The sequence below is a fragment of the Pistacia vera genome, unplaced genomic scaffold (assembly GCF_008641045.1).
Source record: "Pistacia vera cultivar Batoury unplaced genomic scaffold, PisVer_v2 Contig1030, whole genome shotgun sequence".
NCBI classification, from domain to species: Eukaryota; Viridiplantae; Streptophyta; class Magnoliopsida; order Sapindales; family Anacardiaceae; genus Pistacia; species Pistacia vera.
The window spans coordinates 7,068-27,234 of NW_022195062.1; the positions used below are offsets into that span (position 1 = coordinate 7,068).

General features: G+C 32.3%; 1 protein-coding gene across 1 annotated transcript; it reads left to right on the top strand.

Moving 5' to 3' along the window:
• The first annotated feature begins 14,655 nt into the window (after positions 1–14,655).
• LOC116124014 (fructose-bisphosphate aldolase 3, chloroplastic) lies at positions 14,656–17,527 on the top strand. The gene is made up of 6 exons (XM_031409732.1): positions 14,656–14,964; positions 15,736–16,005; positions 16,132–16,241; positions 16,377–16,467; positions 16,572–16,841; positions 16,938–17,527. Exons 1-6 carry the CDS (start codon positions 14,797–14,799, stop codon positions 17,214–17,216), a joined length of 1,188 nt encoding a protein of 395 aa, XP_031265592.1. The 5' UTR covers positions 14,656–14,796; the 3' UTR covers positions 17,217–17,527.
• The last annotated feature ends 2,640 nt before the right edge of the window (positions 17,528–20,167 follow it).

Here is a 20,167-nt window from a genome sequence, read left to right on the forward strand (position 1 = left end):
GCGGTTAACCGAACCGGTTAATCGCTTTTCTAAACCGAACCGGATTTTCGGTTTGGGAAAATTCTCGAACCGAAACCGAACCGGTTTTAGGGAAAACCGGTTTTCAATTAACCGAAAAACCGGTTAACCGTTTTAAAAAAAGCGATTAACCGGTTTTGAACCGGTTTTTCCTTTTTTTTTTATAAAACTTTTTTTTTTAATTTTGTTCTAAATTAAATTGTAAATATAGACAATACATTGGGAACTAAGAAAAAAAATTTGGGTTGGGATTTTAGATTGAGTGAATTAGGGATTTATTTTAGTTTAGGTTATTATTTATTTATTTTATATATATATATTTGAAAAACCGATTTAGTAAACCGGTTTTCGGTTAACCGTTTCTAATTTCTCCCGAACCGGTAACCGAACTGAATATTCGGTTTTTTGAATTTTTTGAATCGTAACCGAACCGTTTTTTCGGTTAATCGGTTTTTCGGTTCGATTAGCGGTTTGGTTCGGTTTTTGTATTTTTTTGAACACCCCTAGGTTATACAGAAGTCTTATGTTTGAATTCCACCAAATAATCACTTATCATATTTATGACTTACTTGATTTATTGTGTTTGTAAAACATTCAATGAATCTTGACATTAGTTTGTAAGGTGTTCAAAGATAAATTAGTTTAAAGGGTGTTCAATCAAATTGAAAATCAATTTATAAGATGTCCAGTGTACTCTGATGATTAATGGTGGTCTAGACAGGCTAGAGCCAGCCCAAACGCGTCAGTTACCCCTAACCAACTTCACACATTTACAGGCATGCCTTAAATTATTTATTTATTTATTTTTATTTTTTTTAACAAGATGAAAATATATGTGTGGCTCAAATATTACAACAAATTATATAAATATTTAAATGTAAATTATATTTTATTTTAAAAATTAAATTTAAGTTACTATGGATCCTAAAACCTAGTGAATATTTATAGGCCCAACTCCTAAGATAAATTCCGCTTAACCATTGGCTCTTCAGTCTGACTATGAGCTGGAAATTTCTCTCCTATGACCAAACTTTTCATACATTTCTGACACCCACCTAGAATACATAAATAATTTTACTTATCATCCCTCAGGTTTTACAATTTACCAAATGACGGCGAATATGAGATTTCTAATGAATCCCCCCCTCTCTTAAAGTTTAAGAAATTTGTATAAGAAACCACCCTTTTTTCGCGTATTCCATTAATTGACCGTTAAAGATGTTAAGAAGTCTATTTTACCCTTACTATAAAACATTTGTGAAAATATCTATCGGTAGAATCCATAACTTCATATGCTAATGAGTAAAATGTCTTATAAATAAAAAATAATATCACACCAATAACTGTTTCTCACAACCCTGATGTGACAGAATTCACAATAGGTCTCATATGAGTCTCACTAATTAATTGCAAATTAACCAATTGCAAGCTGCTACATCAGGATTGTGAGAGAAAGTTTGTGAAAGAAGGTTGTTGGTGTAGTATTACTCATAAATAAATTACTAATCACCTTTTTCGTTTTTACATCTAAAGACTTAAAAAAGTGAATATTTTATATTCAAATATTTATTGGTTATTTGATTTCACTCATGTTTTTCTTAATAAAAAAAATTAAAACAGATTTGTTATATTTTTATCAATATAATTTGTAATACAAACTATAAATACAACATACTTAATATTGAAGATGATATTTATGTAAAAAATATTAGTTTCCATATATTTAAAATTTACAAAAACGAACACTCAATACTTATAATCAGATATTCAGAAATTACAAACAAAAACATTGTAGGGTGTGTTTGTTTTATTATTTTGAATAGTATTTTTAAAAAAGTTGAGTTGAGTTATTATTATTTACATTTAAAAATGCGTTTGGTAAGATTATTTTTTCCTACATTTGTTAATTTAGTTAAACACCTCCTACAATAAAAGTTTTAAAATTAACAAAAATACTCATACACACCCATTAAATGTCGATGGTGGTGGCTGACTCTACCGGAAATATGTGAGTGAGTGAGGATGTTTTTTGTAAGTGGTCTATTAACTACCACTTAGTTATGGGCAGTTACAATCCACTTCCATTATGAAGTTGATGTAACTTGAGGTAACCACCTCAGTAACCACTTGGGGTCCTGGGTGGTGATTATATAATTAGGGATTGGTTTCCCTAATTGTGAGTCTGATAAAAACACCCAAAAATCCTAAAGTAAATTGAGTCAATTGTGAAAGTGAACAACAATGACAGGAATTACATCAGGCCTCAACGGAGGTATGTAAATAATTATCTTGTATTTTACAGAATAATGATGATGATGATCTATAAATTTAGTCTTTAATCTTACATTTGGTATACATAAAGATTTTGAGTATCTACATATCTAATTATCACATGTTTCATGTTCATTAATGTGATAATTGATTATTAAGATGCTTTATGTTTTAAATATCAAATTGCCATGATTTCTTAGTCTGTTATGGCTTGTTGATCTATGATGCATCCTGGAGATTTTGAAATGATAATTTAGATTATATTGCATGAAAATCAAAATAATATTTATAAAACCCATAACTTTAAATTCTGCATAACTTTCAATATAAAGCAAATAAATTCTCGATCTTGATATCATTGAAATCCTTGTTTCAAGAGGTTTTTAACTATATGTTATTTGTCAAAATCGGAGTTCGGATTGCAAAGTTATGATGTTTTAAAGTTTTGGGGCAGATTAAAATATCCTAAAAATGTTTGTGTTTTGAAATATTCTGGAATTTCATCCTCTCAAGAGCACTTGATTTTAAACATGTTTTGATGATGTTATTTACATTTCTGGAATGCTGGTTGATGGATCTAATTATCAGTATATGATTTGTAATTTTCCAGAATGTGTGGGTTTTTATAATTATTTTTGGGTGTTTAAAAATTTCTAAATAATTATGAAAATGATTGAACATGTTATTTTGGTATTCTGGAATTTATTGTGATGTTATACATGTCATTTGGCTGAAATTAATATACTTTATGTGGTGCATTATAATATATATTAGGTTATTTTCTTAATTGAGAAATGCATAATATATATTTGGAAAATTTACAGTTATGCCACTGTTACAATTTATGTTTTGGGCCCATTTTTCATTTCTACCCAGCCCACTAAAATGGGCTTAAGGAAGTAGAAATGCGGTCTAGTTTATATTTCTAGCAGCCCACTAAAATGGGCTTTAGAAGCAGTTTTGGGCTTACTTTTCCAGCCCACTGGAAATGGGTTTCAAGAAGCAGAAATGGGTTTTTCAGATTTCAAGCCCAGTTTTCTTCTCTTGTAGAAAAATTAAATTGGGTTTTTTTTTTTAAGTTTTAAGGCCCAAAATTCTTTTACTGAATTTCAGCGACATGAATTAATTAAATTTATTATTTATAAATTATAAATTGATATAATGATATATGTATGACATTATTATAATTTGCAACTAGTGCATTTAAATAAATAATGTCCTTACAAAGATTATTTATTTTTTATGTACGATATTGGAATAAGATAAAATGTGAAATAATAAAATAGTGGAAGTTTTTTTTCTTTAGCCACAGGCAAGAAAATTTTTCATTATTTTATTGTGTAATATTTTAGTCTCATTGTTAAGTATAATGATTATTATGCATTATAGATTTTGCCTACAGCTAATCTATAAAGTATAATTAATAAAGTATATCTAGTCAAATGTTTAGTGTTATGTTTAGCATACTAGAATGGTTATGATTTTTGCCTACAGGTAAATTGTAATTTATTTTAATTTGTAACTGATTATTAGCATGAGTTGATACAGTATAAAAATAATTTTACGTCAATGTATCTTGACATTTATTATTCAAATTTACAGTTATGTTAGATAACCAATTTCGTCTCCCTTTACTAAATGGGGATAACTATACTGAATGGAAAGAAAAAATCTTTCTGACTTTGGGGTGTATGGATTTGGTTTTGGCCCTTCGCGTTTGCAAACCAGATGCCATTACGAAATTAAGTAAGCTAGCTGAAAAAGTCCATTTTGAGAATTGGGAACGCTCGAACCGTTTGAGTCTAATGCTCATTAAAGCAAACATTTCTAAGAGTATTAGAGGTTTTATCCTTGAATGCACTAAGGCCACTAATAATCTGACAGCGGTGGATGCCCAATGCATCAAATCTGGAAAGCAAATGGCAAGCACCCTTATGGAAAAGCTGAGTTCCATGAAACATCATGGATTAAAGGGATTGCGTGATCATATCATACATATGAGGGATTTTGCAGCACAATTAAAGGAGTTAGAAATTGACATATCTGAATCATTTCTTGTGACTTTCATTCTTAACTATCTCGCTAAGTAGTATAGTACCTTTAAGGTAACTTACAACACAATAGTTTAAATGGTTAGCAAATAAATTGTTGGCCATGTGTGTTCAAGAGGAGGAAAGACTGAAAGGTGAGGGTATAGAAAGTTTGCACCTCACAGCCAACAGCTCTAAGGGCAAGTCTTTTAAAAATTATAAGGGGAAGATGCCAATGAAGTCATCAAGCATTAAAGGTTCTCTTAAATGCTTTTTCTGCAAGAAGAAAGGACATCTGACGAGGATTGCTCAAAGTTCAAGTAATGGCTAGTGAAGAAAGGGATTGACAAGAAAGATACAAGTAATCTTTTGTCTATGGTATGTTATGAATCTAATTTATTAGATACTCATTCTAATAACTGGTGGATTGATTATGGTTCTACTATTCATGTTGCCACCATTTTGCAGGGTTTCCTGCAGACAAGAACTCCAGGCAAAATGAGAAATAAATTTATGCTAAAAGAAGACTATTTCTCAAGTTGAAGCTATAGGAGTTTATAGATCAGTGCTTGATTATGGACATGTGTTGGATTCAAAGAACACTTTTTATGTTCCTACTTTTGCAAAGAGCTTAATTTCTGTATCTAAATTTTTTTAGTTACTCTAATTTTCATATTTGCAAAAATGATCTAATTATAGGTCGTGGTTCTTTATTGAATGATTTGTTTTTCTTAAATTTAGATCCAACATTTGAAAGTAATTTACTTTCTATTAGTCATACTGACACTAAAAGATTATATTTGAATGAGAAATCAAGAAATTTATGGCACCGACATTTGAGACATATATCAGTTGAAAGAATTAAACGGTTGGAAAATGATGGGGTATTTGAGACTCTTGATTACACCGATTTTAATTCTTGTATCAACTGTATAAAGGGAAAAATGACCAAACAAACAAAAAGGGGTGCCAGAAGATCGAATGAGAACTTAGAAATCATACATACTGATATTTGTGGACTGTTCACACCTTGTCTAAATGGTCAAAAATATTTTATCTCTCTTATTGATGACCATTCAAGATTTATGTATCTCTACCTTTTACATCATAAAGACGAAACATTAAATGCTTTTAAGATAGACAAGACAGAAGTAGAGAAACAAAGGGGAAAAATGATCAAAATAGTAAGATCAGATAGAGGTGGAGAATATTATGGTAGAATCACAGAATACGATCAATCACCTAATCCATTTGCACGATATCTTTAAGAACAAGGTATTCAAGCACAATATACCATGCTTGGATCGCCAGATCAAAAAGGCGTTGTTGAAATAAGGAATCGTACTCTCAGGGACATGGTCATAAGTATGAGATGTAACTCTAATTTACCTTCAAACCTATGGAGTGAAGCTCTTAAAATAGTTGTATACATTTTGAACAGGGTACCATCTAAAGTAGTTCCTAAAACTCCTTTTGAGTTATGGAAACAATGGAAACCTAGTTTGAGACACACTCGAGTGTGCGATTGTCCAATTGAAACAAGAATATATAATCCACATCTTCGAAAATTAGACTTAAGGATAGTCAGTGGATACTTCATTGGTTATTCTAAAAAGTCGAAGGGTTACAAGTTCTATTGTCCCTCAAATTCCTTAACAATTGTGAAATCAAAGGTTGCTAAGTTTCTAGAAAATGATAATAACAGTGGGAGTGTTCAATCTTGAAACATTGATCTCAATGGTTCAGAGGCAATTGAAATTTCTCCTACAACTGAAGGTGAAAGATTAATTCTTTTACCTATGACTCGTGGAAAACAAATTCATGATACAGTACCACATCAGGAACAAGTTGTTGTCAAACTGGTTGTTCAAATTCAAAAAAATGAAAATTTGGAACAAGGTCTAAGGAGATCCTCAAGAACAAGAAAGTCAGCAATTTCTTTAGATTACCAAGTATATCTCCAAAAATCAGAAATAGATGTGGGTGTTAATGAAGATCCAACATCTTTTTCAAAAGCAATGGAATGTAAAGATTCCATTTCAGGGTATAATGTCATGAATGATGAAATGGAATCTATGGCAAAGAACCAGGTTAGAGATGATAATGGGCCCGAGATTTTTGGGTACCCGACCCGGCACAACCCGAAAAGGTTGGGCTTTACCCATGGGTGACGGGCTTGGGCTTGGGCCTGAGCTTGATTTTAAGGCCCGACCATGGGTATGGGTCGGGTATGGGTATATCTTCAGTCCCGGCCCGAAAATTTTAGTGTCAATTTTACTAATTTACCTTCATACTATATATTTAATTACAATATTATCCTAAGTATAGATATCCATTTTTCCCAAACCCTAACCTCTTTCTCATCCCATTCCCCAAACTCTCTCCACCTGCTACCCTTTCTAACATATCTCTCTCTCCATTTGCAATTCTGCAATCTGCATCTCCGTCGTCGCCGCCTGCTTAGAAAAGTAAGACTCTTGACTCTTTTTTTTTTTTTTTGGTGCTTTTCATTTGGCGTCCAAAATCTGTGGGTTTCGTTTCTGAGATGGTTTTTGATTTTTGAAGTTCTGAATCTTTTGGGTTCTGGAGTGGAAGAAATTGAATGATTGAATGTTTTGTTTGGGATGAAGAAATGTTGAAAGGTTGACGTTTTGAGTTGTTCTGGTTGTTTACGTGGGGGGGTTTTCATTTTTTTTGACTGTATGGAGATGGACTCCCTTAAGACTTGTTTTAATGGGGTTTTGGGTTAATTTAATTTTAGGAGTCTGTAGCTTTTCTTTTGCAGTTTCCAGCAGAGTTGCAGTTTGTGCAGAGTTGGGTGTACTGCAATGGAAGCTCGGGACTGTTAATGTAATTCTGTTTTGGAAATTGCAGTTTCCATCAGATGTGACTTCTGTAGAGTTTCAATCTAGGGGAAAATATTGAAATATGACTACTTTTATTTACATATAAATTGGTGGAAGAGAAATTGCAGTACTGTTAATGCAGTTCTATTTTGGAAATTGGAGTTTCTGGTTGTTCTGTTATGTTAATTTGTTGTTCGTTTCTAGAGAACATTTTTACTAGAATATTTTATGTGAGCTTCAATGGTCCCAAACCTTTTCGTTGGTTCCTAACCTTTCGTAGATCAGCACTTGGTTTTTACTTTTTACTAGACTTATCACACACATCAAAACAAACAAAAGAAGCATACAAGGAGAGAGAGAGAGAGAGAGAGAGAGAGAGAGAGAGGAGTTAAAATACTCAACAAAGTTCTTGCAAGCAATTACAAGTCCCAAAAAACAGACTTACACACTCTTAATAAAAACATCAGGCTAATCTTATTCCCACTAGTCCACAACCAAAAGCCACATATCCCAAATTTTCACTTGAAGTAGCTTGCTGAATGCTGATTCTTAGCTTTGGAGTTGTTTCATATAAAGTTGTTCTTGTCAGTGATAGGCAGATTTTTCTTCAAAAATAATTCGTGCTTTCATATCATAATGTAAATCTCTGTTGCAGGTCGTAGAGATTGGCAAGGGGAGTAATGTGAAATACGAACTCGACAAGACTAGTGGTCTTATAAAAGTGAGATTCTCTTCTTCTTCTTTTATTAAATTTCCTTGAACCCTTGAATTAGATTTAAAATATTGCTGTTAAAATATAATGCATTCTTTCTGGCGACAAGGTTATGTAATTCTTTGATTCAACTTATGATGTTAGACTCTTTAGTTAGTGGTCAATAATATGAACAAACATCTAATTAACAGACTTGGTATACTGGTAAATGAAATTTTTGTGAAATTTCAGATGTAGCAGAAACGTATCAGAAGTTTTTTTGTACATATAAGTAAGGATTATATGGACAAAATTATAATAATCAAATTTCCAATAAGTATATTGATATTAAAAGTATGAGGGTGCAGTTGAAAAAAATAAGGAAGTCATTATCCGACTTATATAAATTCCAATGTTATTTGATTATTAAAATTTTGTCCATACTTTAAATAATTGACAATTGGGACATTGTAGACCATGCAATTCGTTAAAGTCTAAAGCTAACCACTTTAATGATAAATATTATTTTTTAACAAATTAATATGATATATCATCTCTTTTAGTTTTATTTTGTAATGTTATTTGATATTCATACTTTTTGTTCATTTTTTGTAGGTTTCAACATGTCAATTCAAACTTCTTTACTTGGCAAACAAAAAAGCTTAGAGGAGGAGATGAATCTACCTTCTGACTTATCGAAAAAATTGTCGACTCCGGATCTAATTGGAAGTAATCAAATTCAATCCCCAATTGCTGATATTGAGGAAGAAACACATGAAGAAAATGGCCCCCTTAATGATGTTGACAGTTGCAGCAATATTGTAAGGACAAAATAAGTTGTATGACAACATTTCTAGAAAGTTAAAGTTGATGGCAAGGATAAAGCAGAGTGTAACTATTGTCGTAAACAACTTGCTGGTGGTTCCAAAAACGGGACAAGGCACTTGCATGCACATATTAAAATTTGTCCAAGGCGAAAGTATGGAGTTGTATCACAGAAGATTCTGTCGATGACCCCGGGAGAGGATTCAAGTTCAAAGTCACAAATGACCTTAACTTCGCATCAACTTGATCAAGAGTCGGTGAGGAAGGACCTAGCAATGATGATTGTTCTACATGAATATCCTTTGAGCATGGTTGATCATTACGTGTTTAGAAAATTTTGTAACAACATGCAACCGTTGTTTAAGGTTGTGAGTAGAAACGCTATTAAGAAAGACATATTCAAGATGTATGATGTAGAAAAAGAGAAGACAATGAAATTGTTAAACAAAAACCGGAGTAGGATTGCTATCACTTCGGATTTGTGGACTGCCAGCAATCAAAACAAAGGATATATGACGATCACAGCGCACTTTATCGACAACAACTGGGTCTTACAAAGTCGACTCATAAGGTATTATCTTTTAAGGTTTTATCATTCTTATTTTTAAATACTAGCTATATTAATAATATTTTTTATGTATATTAATGTTGTAGATTTGTATATGTGCCTTGCCCACATACTAGAGATGTGCTTGCTGCGGCATTGATGGACTACTTTTATGAGTGGAATATTGATCGAAAGTTGTCGACATTGACGCTTGATAACTACTTCACCAATGATGCAGTTGTTGAAGATATCTTGAACGAACTTCCAAGTGCCTCACTTATGTTACGTGGTTCATTGTTTCATATGCGTTGTTGTGCACATATTCTGAATCTAATTGTTCAAGATGGATTATCGGTGATTGGACAAGCAATTGTAAGAATCTGTGAGAGTGTTGCTTATTGGTCAGCATCTCCTAAAAGAGAGCAAAAATTTGTTGAAGCAGCACGTCAAGAAGGCATTGAAAGTACAAAGAAGTTGGCTCTTGACTGTAAGACTCGCTAGAACTCAACTTATTTAATGCTTGAAACTGCTTTCATTTACAAAGATGTGTTTTTTCGTTTAAAGCTTCGTGAGCCACAATATAGATGCTTGCCAACTGATGAGGAATGGGAGTTGGTAGAACAAGTTTGTTCAAAGTTGAAAATATTTTATGTTGCCACAAACTTGTTCTCTGGAACAAAATATCCGACATCTAATATTTATTTCCCAAAAGTTTGTGAAATTAGAATTGCATTGTCTAATTGGCTCAGATGTGGGAATGATTTGATAAGGAATATAGCAGCAAAAATGCTTGAAAAATTTAACAAGTATTGGGATGTGATTCACGGTGTCTTGGGGGTAGCGAGTCTTTTAGATCCTAGATACAAAATGAAATCGTTAGATTATTTTTTTCCTCGGATCTATGGAGTTGATGGTAAATATCATATTCTGAGAATTCAAGGATTATTATCAAATTTATTTAATCAGTACCAATCGAAGCAAGGAAGTAGTCAACCACCTCCCAATGCAGCACCTTCTTTGTAGACTAATATTCCTTGTAGTGAGGACGATGGGCCGTTAGTGACTTTGAGATGTATATTGCACAAGAATCAAATGTTGTTGAAGGAAAGTCAGAACTAGATTTTTATTTAGAGAAGAAACTTTTGCCTGGGACTCCTAACTTTGACATATTGGTTTGGTGGAAGACAACTGGGCCTAAATATCCAATCCTCTCTTCTATTGCTCGAGACATCCTTGATATTCTTGTCTCCACAGTGGCTTCTAAGTCTATATTTAGCACGGGTGGGAAGGTAGTAAGCCCACATCGCAACAAACTTCATTCAGATACATTAGAAGCATTGATGTGTGTTCAAAATTGGTTACAGGCGGATATAAAAGGTGATTATATAAAAATTTTATTTTTTTAACATATTTGTCTTATTGTCTTTAATATATATTTTTTATTTCTTTAACGTATTTGTCTTATTGTCTTTAATGTATATTTTGCATTCTTATTAGGTCAACAATCATGCTCGACATTTTTTGATGACACTGATGACGAAGAAGAGGAATTATGATGACAAAGAATAGGTATGCAATTGGTTAGATATTTAGTCTTTCATGTGTTACATGCTACTTATGTATTTTATAATTGCAGAGAGGTGCTTCTTATATATTTTATAATTGCAGAGAGGTGGACTTACCTGACTAGAGCTTGCAAAACTTAAGGAGACAACAACTTAGAAATTTGTGATAAAGTTTATTGTTTTGTATTTGTTCAGATTTTACTGTCTCAATTTGTTTGTTGCTCTTATAGTTATGTTATACTAAAAAAATGGATGAATGCACTTTGTCAAATGTTATTTATATATTTGGTAAGTATTCAAAAATAAATTAATATTTAAAAACTGTTTCTCAAATTAAAAATATAAAAATAATTTTGAAATTTATTAATATTTAAAAATTGACATTATAAAAAAATGCGAGCTTGGGCCGGGCCTGAGGTCATAAAAAGCCTGTCAAGCCGGGCCTAGGCTTTTCCTATCATACCCATGACGGGCTCGGGCCGAGCTTGGGCCTATGTCATCAGGTCGGGCTTGGGCCGGGGCCAAGGGGTACCCGGTCCCGACACCCGGTCCCGGCCCGGTCTATTGCCATCACTAAACCAGGTTTGAGATCTTGTTGATCTACCTAAAAATGCTTCCACTGTGGGGTGTAAGTGGGTCCATAAAACAAAACGAGATTCACAAGGTAGAATAGATAGATACAAGGCCCGACTTATAGCCAAAAGTTATAACTGGAGAACTGAAATCGATCATCACAAAACCTTCTCTTCGATATCTAGAAAAGATTCTTTGCGAATAATTTTGACATTAGTAGCTCATTATGATCTTGAGTTACATCAAATGGATGTCAAAATTGCATTTCTAAATGGTAATTTAGAAGTAGAGGTATACATGGATCAACTTGAAGGATTCACTTCAGACAAAGGAGATCATTTAGTTTGTAAACTCAAGAGTTCTATATATGGCCTGAAGCAAGCTTCTAAGCAATGATATTTAAAGTTTGATAAAACTATTTCGACATTTGGCTTTATAAAAAATCGAACTGGTCAGTGTATTTACATCAAGATAAAATAAGGTAGTTTTATCATACTTTTACTATATGTGGATGACATTCTCTTAGCTAGCAATGATCTTGGATTGCTACATGAAACAAAACAATTTCTAGCTCAAAAATTTGATATGAAAGATATGGGTGAAGCCTTCTATGTCTTAGGCAAAGAGATTCACCGAGACAGGTTATTAAAGACCTTAGGACTGTCTCAAGGGGGCTATATTGAAAAGTTTTTGGAGCGTTTCAATATGAAACATTGTTCATCAAGTGTAGCACCTATTATTAAAGGAGATAAGCTTAGTCTTGAACAATGTCCGAAGACTGATTTAGAGCGTTAATCCATGAAGAATATTCTCTATGTTTTTGTAATAGGAAGTCTAAATTATGCTCAAGTCTGCACAAGACCTGACATTTCATATGTAGTGGGAGTTCTGGGTAAGTTCCAACAAAATCTTGGTCCAATCCACTGGACAGCAGTAAAAAAGGTATTGAGATATCTTCAAAGGACAAAAGATCACATGCTTGTCTATAAGTATGTTGATGACTTTGGGTTAATTGGATATTCAGATTCAGATTCAAATTATGCTGGATGTCAAGACACAAGAAAGTCTACCTCAAGCTTCATATTTCTCTTTGCTGGAGGAGGAGTTTCTTGGCGTAGTGTAAAACAGCCGAAGACAGCTTCTTCCACAATGGAAGTTGAAGTAGTAGCATGTTATGAAGCAGTTTCTCGGGCATCGTGGTTAAGACAGTTTATCACAAATTTAACGATGCTCTCATCAATAGAAAAACCAATAAAAATATTTTGTGATAATATAACAGTTGTGCGCCTCTCTAACAACACATGTTCAGTAAGTCAGTGTCGTCACATCGAAATAAAGTATTTTGTTGTTAAAGAAGATGTTCGAGATTGTCATATATCGATTGAACATATTGGCACAAATGATATGATCGCTGACCCTTCACCAAAGGTCTTCCACCCAAGGTGTTTGTGGCTCATGTAAGCCATATGGGTTTATATAAATCACTGTGTTAATAATTCTGCAAATGTAAACTTGACGATTTCAATTGAAGTTTTTTGTTATTAATTTTGTGTATACATATTGTTTTGATAATGACAGATGCCTATTGTATTTAAGACAATAAAGTTGACCCAAGAATAAATTATTAAATTTTAATTCTATAAAGTCTAGTTGTCACTCATCATAAAACGAACAATTTATGTAATGCATGGAAGAGAGTGTTTTGGTAATAAGGTTTATACCGCCATGATTCATGAGTTGTACTTTTATCATGGATGCGATGAACCCATTAAGAGTGAACTAAAGTTCTATGTATGGTCATACATCAAAGTCAATTCACTTTTTAATATCATGTGGCAAATAATGGGCCAAGTGGGAAAATGTCAATGGCCCATTAACTACCACTTAATTATGGGCAGTTACAATCCACTTCCATTAGGAAGTGGATGTAACTTGAGGTAACCACCTTAGTAACCACTTGGGGTCCTGGGTGGTGATTATATAATTAGGGATTGGTTTCCCTAATTGTGAGTATGAGAAAAACACCTGGAAATCCTAAAGTGAATTAAGTCTTTTGTGAAAATGAACAACAATGGCAGGAATTACACCAAGCCCCAACATAGGTATGCAAATAATTATTCCGCATTTTATAGAATAATGAGGATGATGATCTGTAAATTTAGTCTTTAATCTTACATTTTTGTCAACTTAAACTTTTATTGTTGAGGATGTTTAGTTAAATTAACAAACTTAAGGGGTTAAAAAATAAATATTTTGAGTTCAGTAGAATAAAATTAGATCTTAAGAATAATGAAACAAACATGTATTTCGAATAGGATATGATAGGAATAAGGAAACAAACACTGAATTTTATTTAATCTTATTCATTCAAAGTTATACATAGGTCGACACCATAATATCAGACAAGTTAGCAAAAGTCACCTAAAATTAGTTTATAGTTAAAATTTATCACCTATAAAATTTTAAAAATTAACAAATGAAGGTAAACCTAAGATTTTTAAACAGTATGCCCCCTTAAATTTTAAGAAATTTGTAATCTTATTAACATATTCCATTAATTGACGGTTAAACATGTTTTCACTTTTCGTGTTTTCAGATAAACAGATACACAAAATTTATAAAAGAACACAACCTAGATTTTACATTGTCAATCAAAACACCTTTAAACATAAATAATATTCTCAAAATAATATTTGTTGAAAAAGGGGTAATATGGCATTTTATCTATTTTACATATTCATATGATCGATTCGTTGGGCTTTCGAAATAGTATAAAGAGAAAGTGTTGGGCTTTCGAAACAGTATAAAAGAGAAGTGCTTGTATGTTTAAGTTGTTGGAAGTTGTTAATAAAGAAGTGCTTGTTGGGCATAAGTCCAAAAGTGCTTTTGAAAGAGAAAGGGGGTGGATCTCAAAGGTAGTTATCAAATTGTTAGGTGTGGGTGCAAGTGGTCAATTCACCTACCCTCCTCGGCTCCTCCCTTGGCGTCTTCAAACTTTAGACACTCCAAACAACTTGATAATTACAAGGGTTCCGTACATTACATGACATAATGACCGAAATGCCCCCTAATTGTTTCTCCACTTGAAATTTTTGTTATATTTAAATATTTACATGATAAATCAATAATCATAAATTAACAAACAATTGAATTTATTCAAATTATTTTGAAACTGAAATCGAAAAAGGACAAAACGGTCATTACAGCAGGGCAATGTGGTAGTTCCTCAAGTAGCAGCTAAGGTCTGTTTGGTATTGTCGCACGTTTATTGTCTTATTAAAACTAAAAATCCCCACTGCGGATTCTCCGAGAAAAACACTGTCTTATTTCACTTTCATTAAGATTTATAACAGAGCGTGACAACTCCCGAAACCGAAACCCGATAAATCGCCCCCACCAGACCCCGGAAAATCGTTTTCTCGTATCAGCCATGGCATGTGCAAGCTTCGCCAAGCTAAACGCAGCGTCCTCTCAATGGATCGGCCAACAGTCCTTCACTCAACGATCCGGATCGTCTGCCTCGACTCGTTTAGCAACTCGCCGAGTTTCACTCCCGATCCGCGCCGGTTCTTACACAGATGAACTCGTCAAAACCGCCGTCAGTTCTCTATTCTTCGTCTTAATACTTGTTTTTTAATGCTTTATATCTGATCGTTCTTGTTTGGAATTTAAATTTCAGGTGTTGATTGTTACTGTTCGATCGTTTTGAATTCTGATTGTTCTATTGGTTTTGGGATAAAAATTAGATCTTTTTGCTGTTAAAACAATAATTTGGTTGTATTATTATTTATTTATGATAAATGGATTAGAGAATTGTAGAGTTGAAAAAATTATTGAGTATTCAAATTTTGTGTTTGAATTGTAACCGTTGATTGAATTAGATGAACAGTTGAGATTTTATACTAGCCTGTAAGTAAAAAATTTTAAATTCAATGGAACCTGTTTAGGCTTTGATTATAAAATTCTGAAGTTAAATTGATTTTTATAGTTTTTGGTTTTCTGTCATCTATTAAGAAATGAATCAATTAGGGCGTTTGCTAGGGTATTGTTCTTGGTAATGTTACCAAACCGATGTTTTGATGATGAGTAGCAATGTTTTGGTTACATATAAGAATGTTTTAGTCATCGTAAATCGATATTTCTGTCGTAATATGGTTACTGAAATATTGTTCTATGGAACAAAAATATTGTTACTTGTTATCGAAATATGGGTCCAGTAATATTAACAGCGTGGTACTGTTGTATGACCCATGAATCAAATATATGTGGTGAAGAAATCAAGCTTATGTTACTTGTAAAGTATGTGTTGTTGGTCTGAGAAGTTTTGAGATTTTGCTAAAACATTTTTTTTTCTTTTTGCTGGGTGTAGAAAACTGTTGCATCACCTGGTCATGGTATTCTTGCAATTGACGAGTCAAATGCAACCTGTGGGAAGAGGTTGGCATCAATTGGGTTGGACAACACTGAGGCAAACAGACAGGCTTACAGACAACTTTTGCTGACTACACCCAGTCTTGGTGAGTATATTTCTGGTGCCATTCTTTTTGAGGAAACACTTTACCAATCGACTACAGATGGAAAGAAGTTCGTGGACTGCTTGCGTGAAGAGAACATTGTGCCCGGTATTAAAGTTGACAAGGTGTGTTTTGGATGGAATATACAAGATTTTAACTTGAGAAATAATTTTGTATAGTTTCTCGATTGAAGATTTCTCTTTTGTTTGTACTGTGGGTATTTATCGAGTTCTCTACTTTCTGTTTTTCAGGGTTTGGTTCCCCTACCGGGATCAAACAATGAATCTTGGTGCCAAGGCTTGGATGGATTGGCATCAAGATCTGCTGAATACTACAAGCAAGGTGCTCGATTTGCCAAGTGGTAAGTCATTTATAATCTCTATCAGTTTCTGCCTTGTAAAGTTTACATGGAATTTTGTGTCAGTTAGCAGTTTATTTGTTGATTTACTTTTTCAAATTTCTGTGTCATGGCTTCTGATTGTATGGAAATATACAGGAGGACAGTTGTTAGCATCCCATGTGGTCCTTCTGCTCTGGCTGTTAAGGAAGCTGCATGGGGACTTGCACGATATGCCGCCATTTCTCAGGTATACTTAAATCTTAAGGCCTTTCATTTTTCTTTTCCTTGTTGGATTATTTATTAGAGTAACTTAAAAATACTTTTATGTTTTCTTTATTTGATTTTATTTAGGATAATGGTCTTGTGCCAATAGTGGAACCTGAGATTCTTCTTGACGGAGACCACCCAATTGAGAGGACCCTTGAAGTGGCAGAGAACGTATGGTCAGAAGTCTTTTTCTACTTGGCCCAAAACAATGTCGTTTTTGAGGGAATCCTCCTTAAGCCCAGCATGGTTACACCAGGCGCCGAACATAAGGAGAAGGCTTCTCCAGAGACCATTGCTAAATATACATTAACAATGCTCAAGAGAAGAGTCCCCCCAGCAGTTCCAGGAATCATGGTATAAACATCTCAAAACCTTAATCAATTCTCTCTCACTGAAGTGTTATTCGCAAGACCTGACTGATAACCCTTTTTTGTTATGTTTAATTCTCAGTTTTTGTCCGGAGGACAATCTGAAGCAGAAGCAACACTGAACTTGAATGCAATGAACCAAGCCCCCAACCCATGGCACGTGTCCTTCTCATACGCACGAGCACTGCAGAACACTGTCCTTAAGACATGGCAAGGTCGTCCCGAGAACATTGAAGCTGCCCAGAAGGCACTCTTGGTTCGTGCAAAGGCAAACTCCCTGGCGCAACTCGGAAAGTACTCCGCTGCTGGTGAAAGCGATGAAGCCAAGAAAGGAATGTTCGTCAAGGGCTATACCTACTAAGCAGCCAAAGTCCACAAAATGCTATGTTAAAATGAGCCAAAAGTTGAGGCAATCGATGCATAGATGTGTTCTTCTTTTTCAATTTTCTTGTTAGCTGTTTTGATGCTGTGAGAAGAAGACTTAATATTATTAGATATAAGGTTTTTAAGTTTATTTTTCTCAAGGCTAGAGAGCTTGAATAATACCTGTGAGTATAAAAGGTTTTATACGAACTGTAACCCAGGAGAAGAAGCAAGGGGCTAGTAAAAGCAGGAATCTATGTATTTCTATGTTTTAAGTTTAATGTTATTGGGATTTTCTGAGTTTTGAAATGGTTTCTTTTTGGCATTTTGTATAAATGCTTCAAGTGTTCAACAACTTAGAATTGCAAAATCCCGTCGGTACAGCGGGCCGTGGATGACGAGCCCCGGCCCTAGGGTTTTGGAGCTGGATAATTCTAATGTTTGTCCAGCTAGGATGGCATAAAACCTCGGTGGGGGTTGGGGTTGGATGCTCAAAGAAACCTAGTCCCATTGGGGTTAGATACTTGAAAAAACCTGGTTCCATCGGACAGAAACTAGTCGGGTTGGGTACTCGAAAAAATATGGTTTCGTCGGACCAATGGAACCCAGGTGGGGTTGGATACTTGAAAAAACCTGGTTCCATCAGACGGAAACCAAGCAGGGTTAAATACTATGTGAAACACCAAGCAGGGTTGGAATTGGGAAGAACCTGGTCTCCTTGGACAGAGAATCTTTGAAAAAGTCTGCATTAAAATCAAGCGGGGTTGGAACTTGGAAAAACCTGGTCGCATTGGAAAGAAAATCTTCGAAAAAGTTCGATTCAAAATAAAAATAGGAAAATTATGCTCAGAAACTCTCTCTGGTGGTCTAATGGTTAGATAAGAACTCTTAGGTCTCTCATTGTGTGCTAATAGAGGAAGCCATCAGAGTCTTATATAACCGATAGTTTTACGGTATCGAAGCCATCAGAGTTCTTATATAACCGATAGTTTTACGGTATCGAAAGATTAGTTAAGGTGCGTATAAGTTGATCTGAACACCTCTCGTCATAAAAAAAATTATACCAAAAAACAAGGGGTGAGGAAGGAGAAAACCGGCCACAATAATATAATAATATATTAAATATACATAATTAATTATAATTAAAATTTTATTTAAAAATTAATTAATTGTAATACAAATTCATATGAGATCGATTGATCATGAATGTATAAGTTCATATGTAAGTGATATGACTGATCATATATGCATGCATAATTCACATTCTTTTTCTATCTAAAAAATTAAGGGTGAGCGGTATCAGGTACCCTGCATTTTTTAGGAGAGCTAGAACCGAAACTGTACAGTGTAAGTTCCCCAAAAAAGGAACCAGAATCGGAACCGCACAGTGCAGGTTCTCAAATTCAAGGAACTAGAATCTAAAATACAGGTTCTGATTCTTTTCCTTGGTACCCTGTAAAAAATCAATTATCTCCTATTAGTTTAAAAAATAACAAAAATACCTTAAAAGTTTACAAATACACCCCTAACAGATTTTGATTACTCATTCATTTATATCCAGTGTGACTCATAAATCCTCTAATCTCTAGGTGACATTTAAATTCAATCAATTCATCACAATTCACATAAAATTCATCAATCAAAACAAAAAACACAAACAATTAATTAAACAATCATACTATAAATCTATAATTTAATGTTATAATTAATTAAATTTCTAATCATTTAATTAAGTATTGTACTAATGTTTATAGTAGAATATTATAATTAATTAAGTAATCATACTATAAATATATGATATAATGTTATAATTAATTAAATTTTTAATCATTTAATTAAGTAATGTACTAATGTAGTAAATTACTAATATTTATAATGTAATGTTATAAATTTATAATTAATTAAGTAATTATTTAACTATGTAATGTTATAATTAATTAATTGATTATAATATAATGTAATGTTATAATTAATTAAGTAATTATTTAATTATAATGTAATATTTTAATTAATTAAATTTTTAATCATTTAGTTAAGTATTGTATTAATGTTTATAATAAAATGTTATAATTAATTAAATTTCTAATAATTTAATTAAGTATTATGCTAATGTAAGAAATCACTAATGTTTATAATATAATGTTATAATTAATTACGTAATTAAATTATAATATAATGTTATAATGAATTAAATAATCATAGTATAAATCTTTAATTTAATATTATAATTAATTAAATTCTAATAATTTAATTAAGTATTGTATTAATGTTTATAATTAAATGTTATAATTAATTAAATAATCATACTATAAATTTATAATTTAATATCATAATTAATTAAATTTCTAATACTTTAATTAAGTATTGTGCTAATATAGTAAATTATTAATGTTTATAATATAATGTCACAATTAATTAAGTAATCATTTAATTATGTAATACTATAATTAATTATGTAATCATACTATAATGTAATATTATAATGAATTAAGTAATCATACTATAAATCTTTAATGTAACATTGTAATTAATTATATTAATATTTATACTGAAATGTTATAATTAATTAAGTAACTATTTAATTAAGTAATCATTTGTTTATAATGTAATGTTATAATTAATTAAGTAATTATACTATAAATATATATTATAATGTTATAATTAATTAAATTTCTAATTATTTAATTAAATAATATACTAAATTATTAATGTAATATTATAAACTTATAATTAATTAAGTAATCATTTAACTATAATGTAATGGTATACTTAAAACTTGATAATTGAAGTAAATAACTGAATATTATATTATTATTCAATCAAATATATTATTTTATTTAAAAATAATTATTTTAATAACATCAATAAATAATTATTTTAATAACATCAAAACACTTTTAATTGGTCTTAATTTTAATTATACACTTAATTAATCAAAACTTTAATATT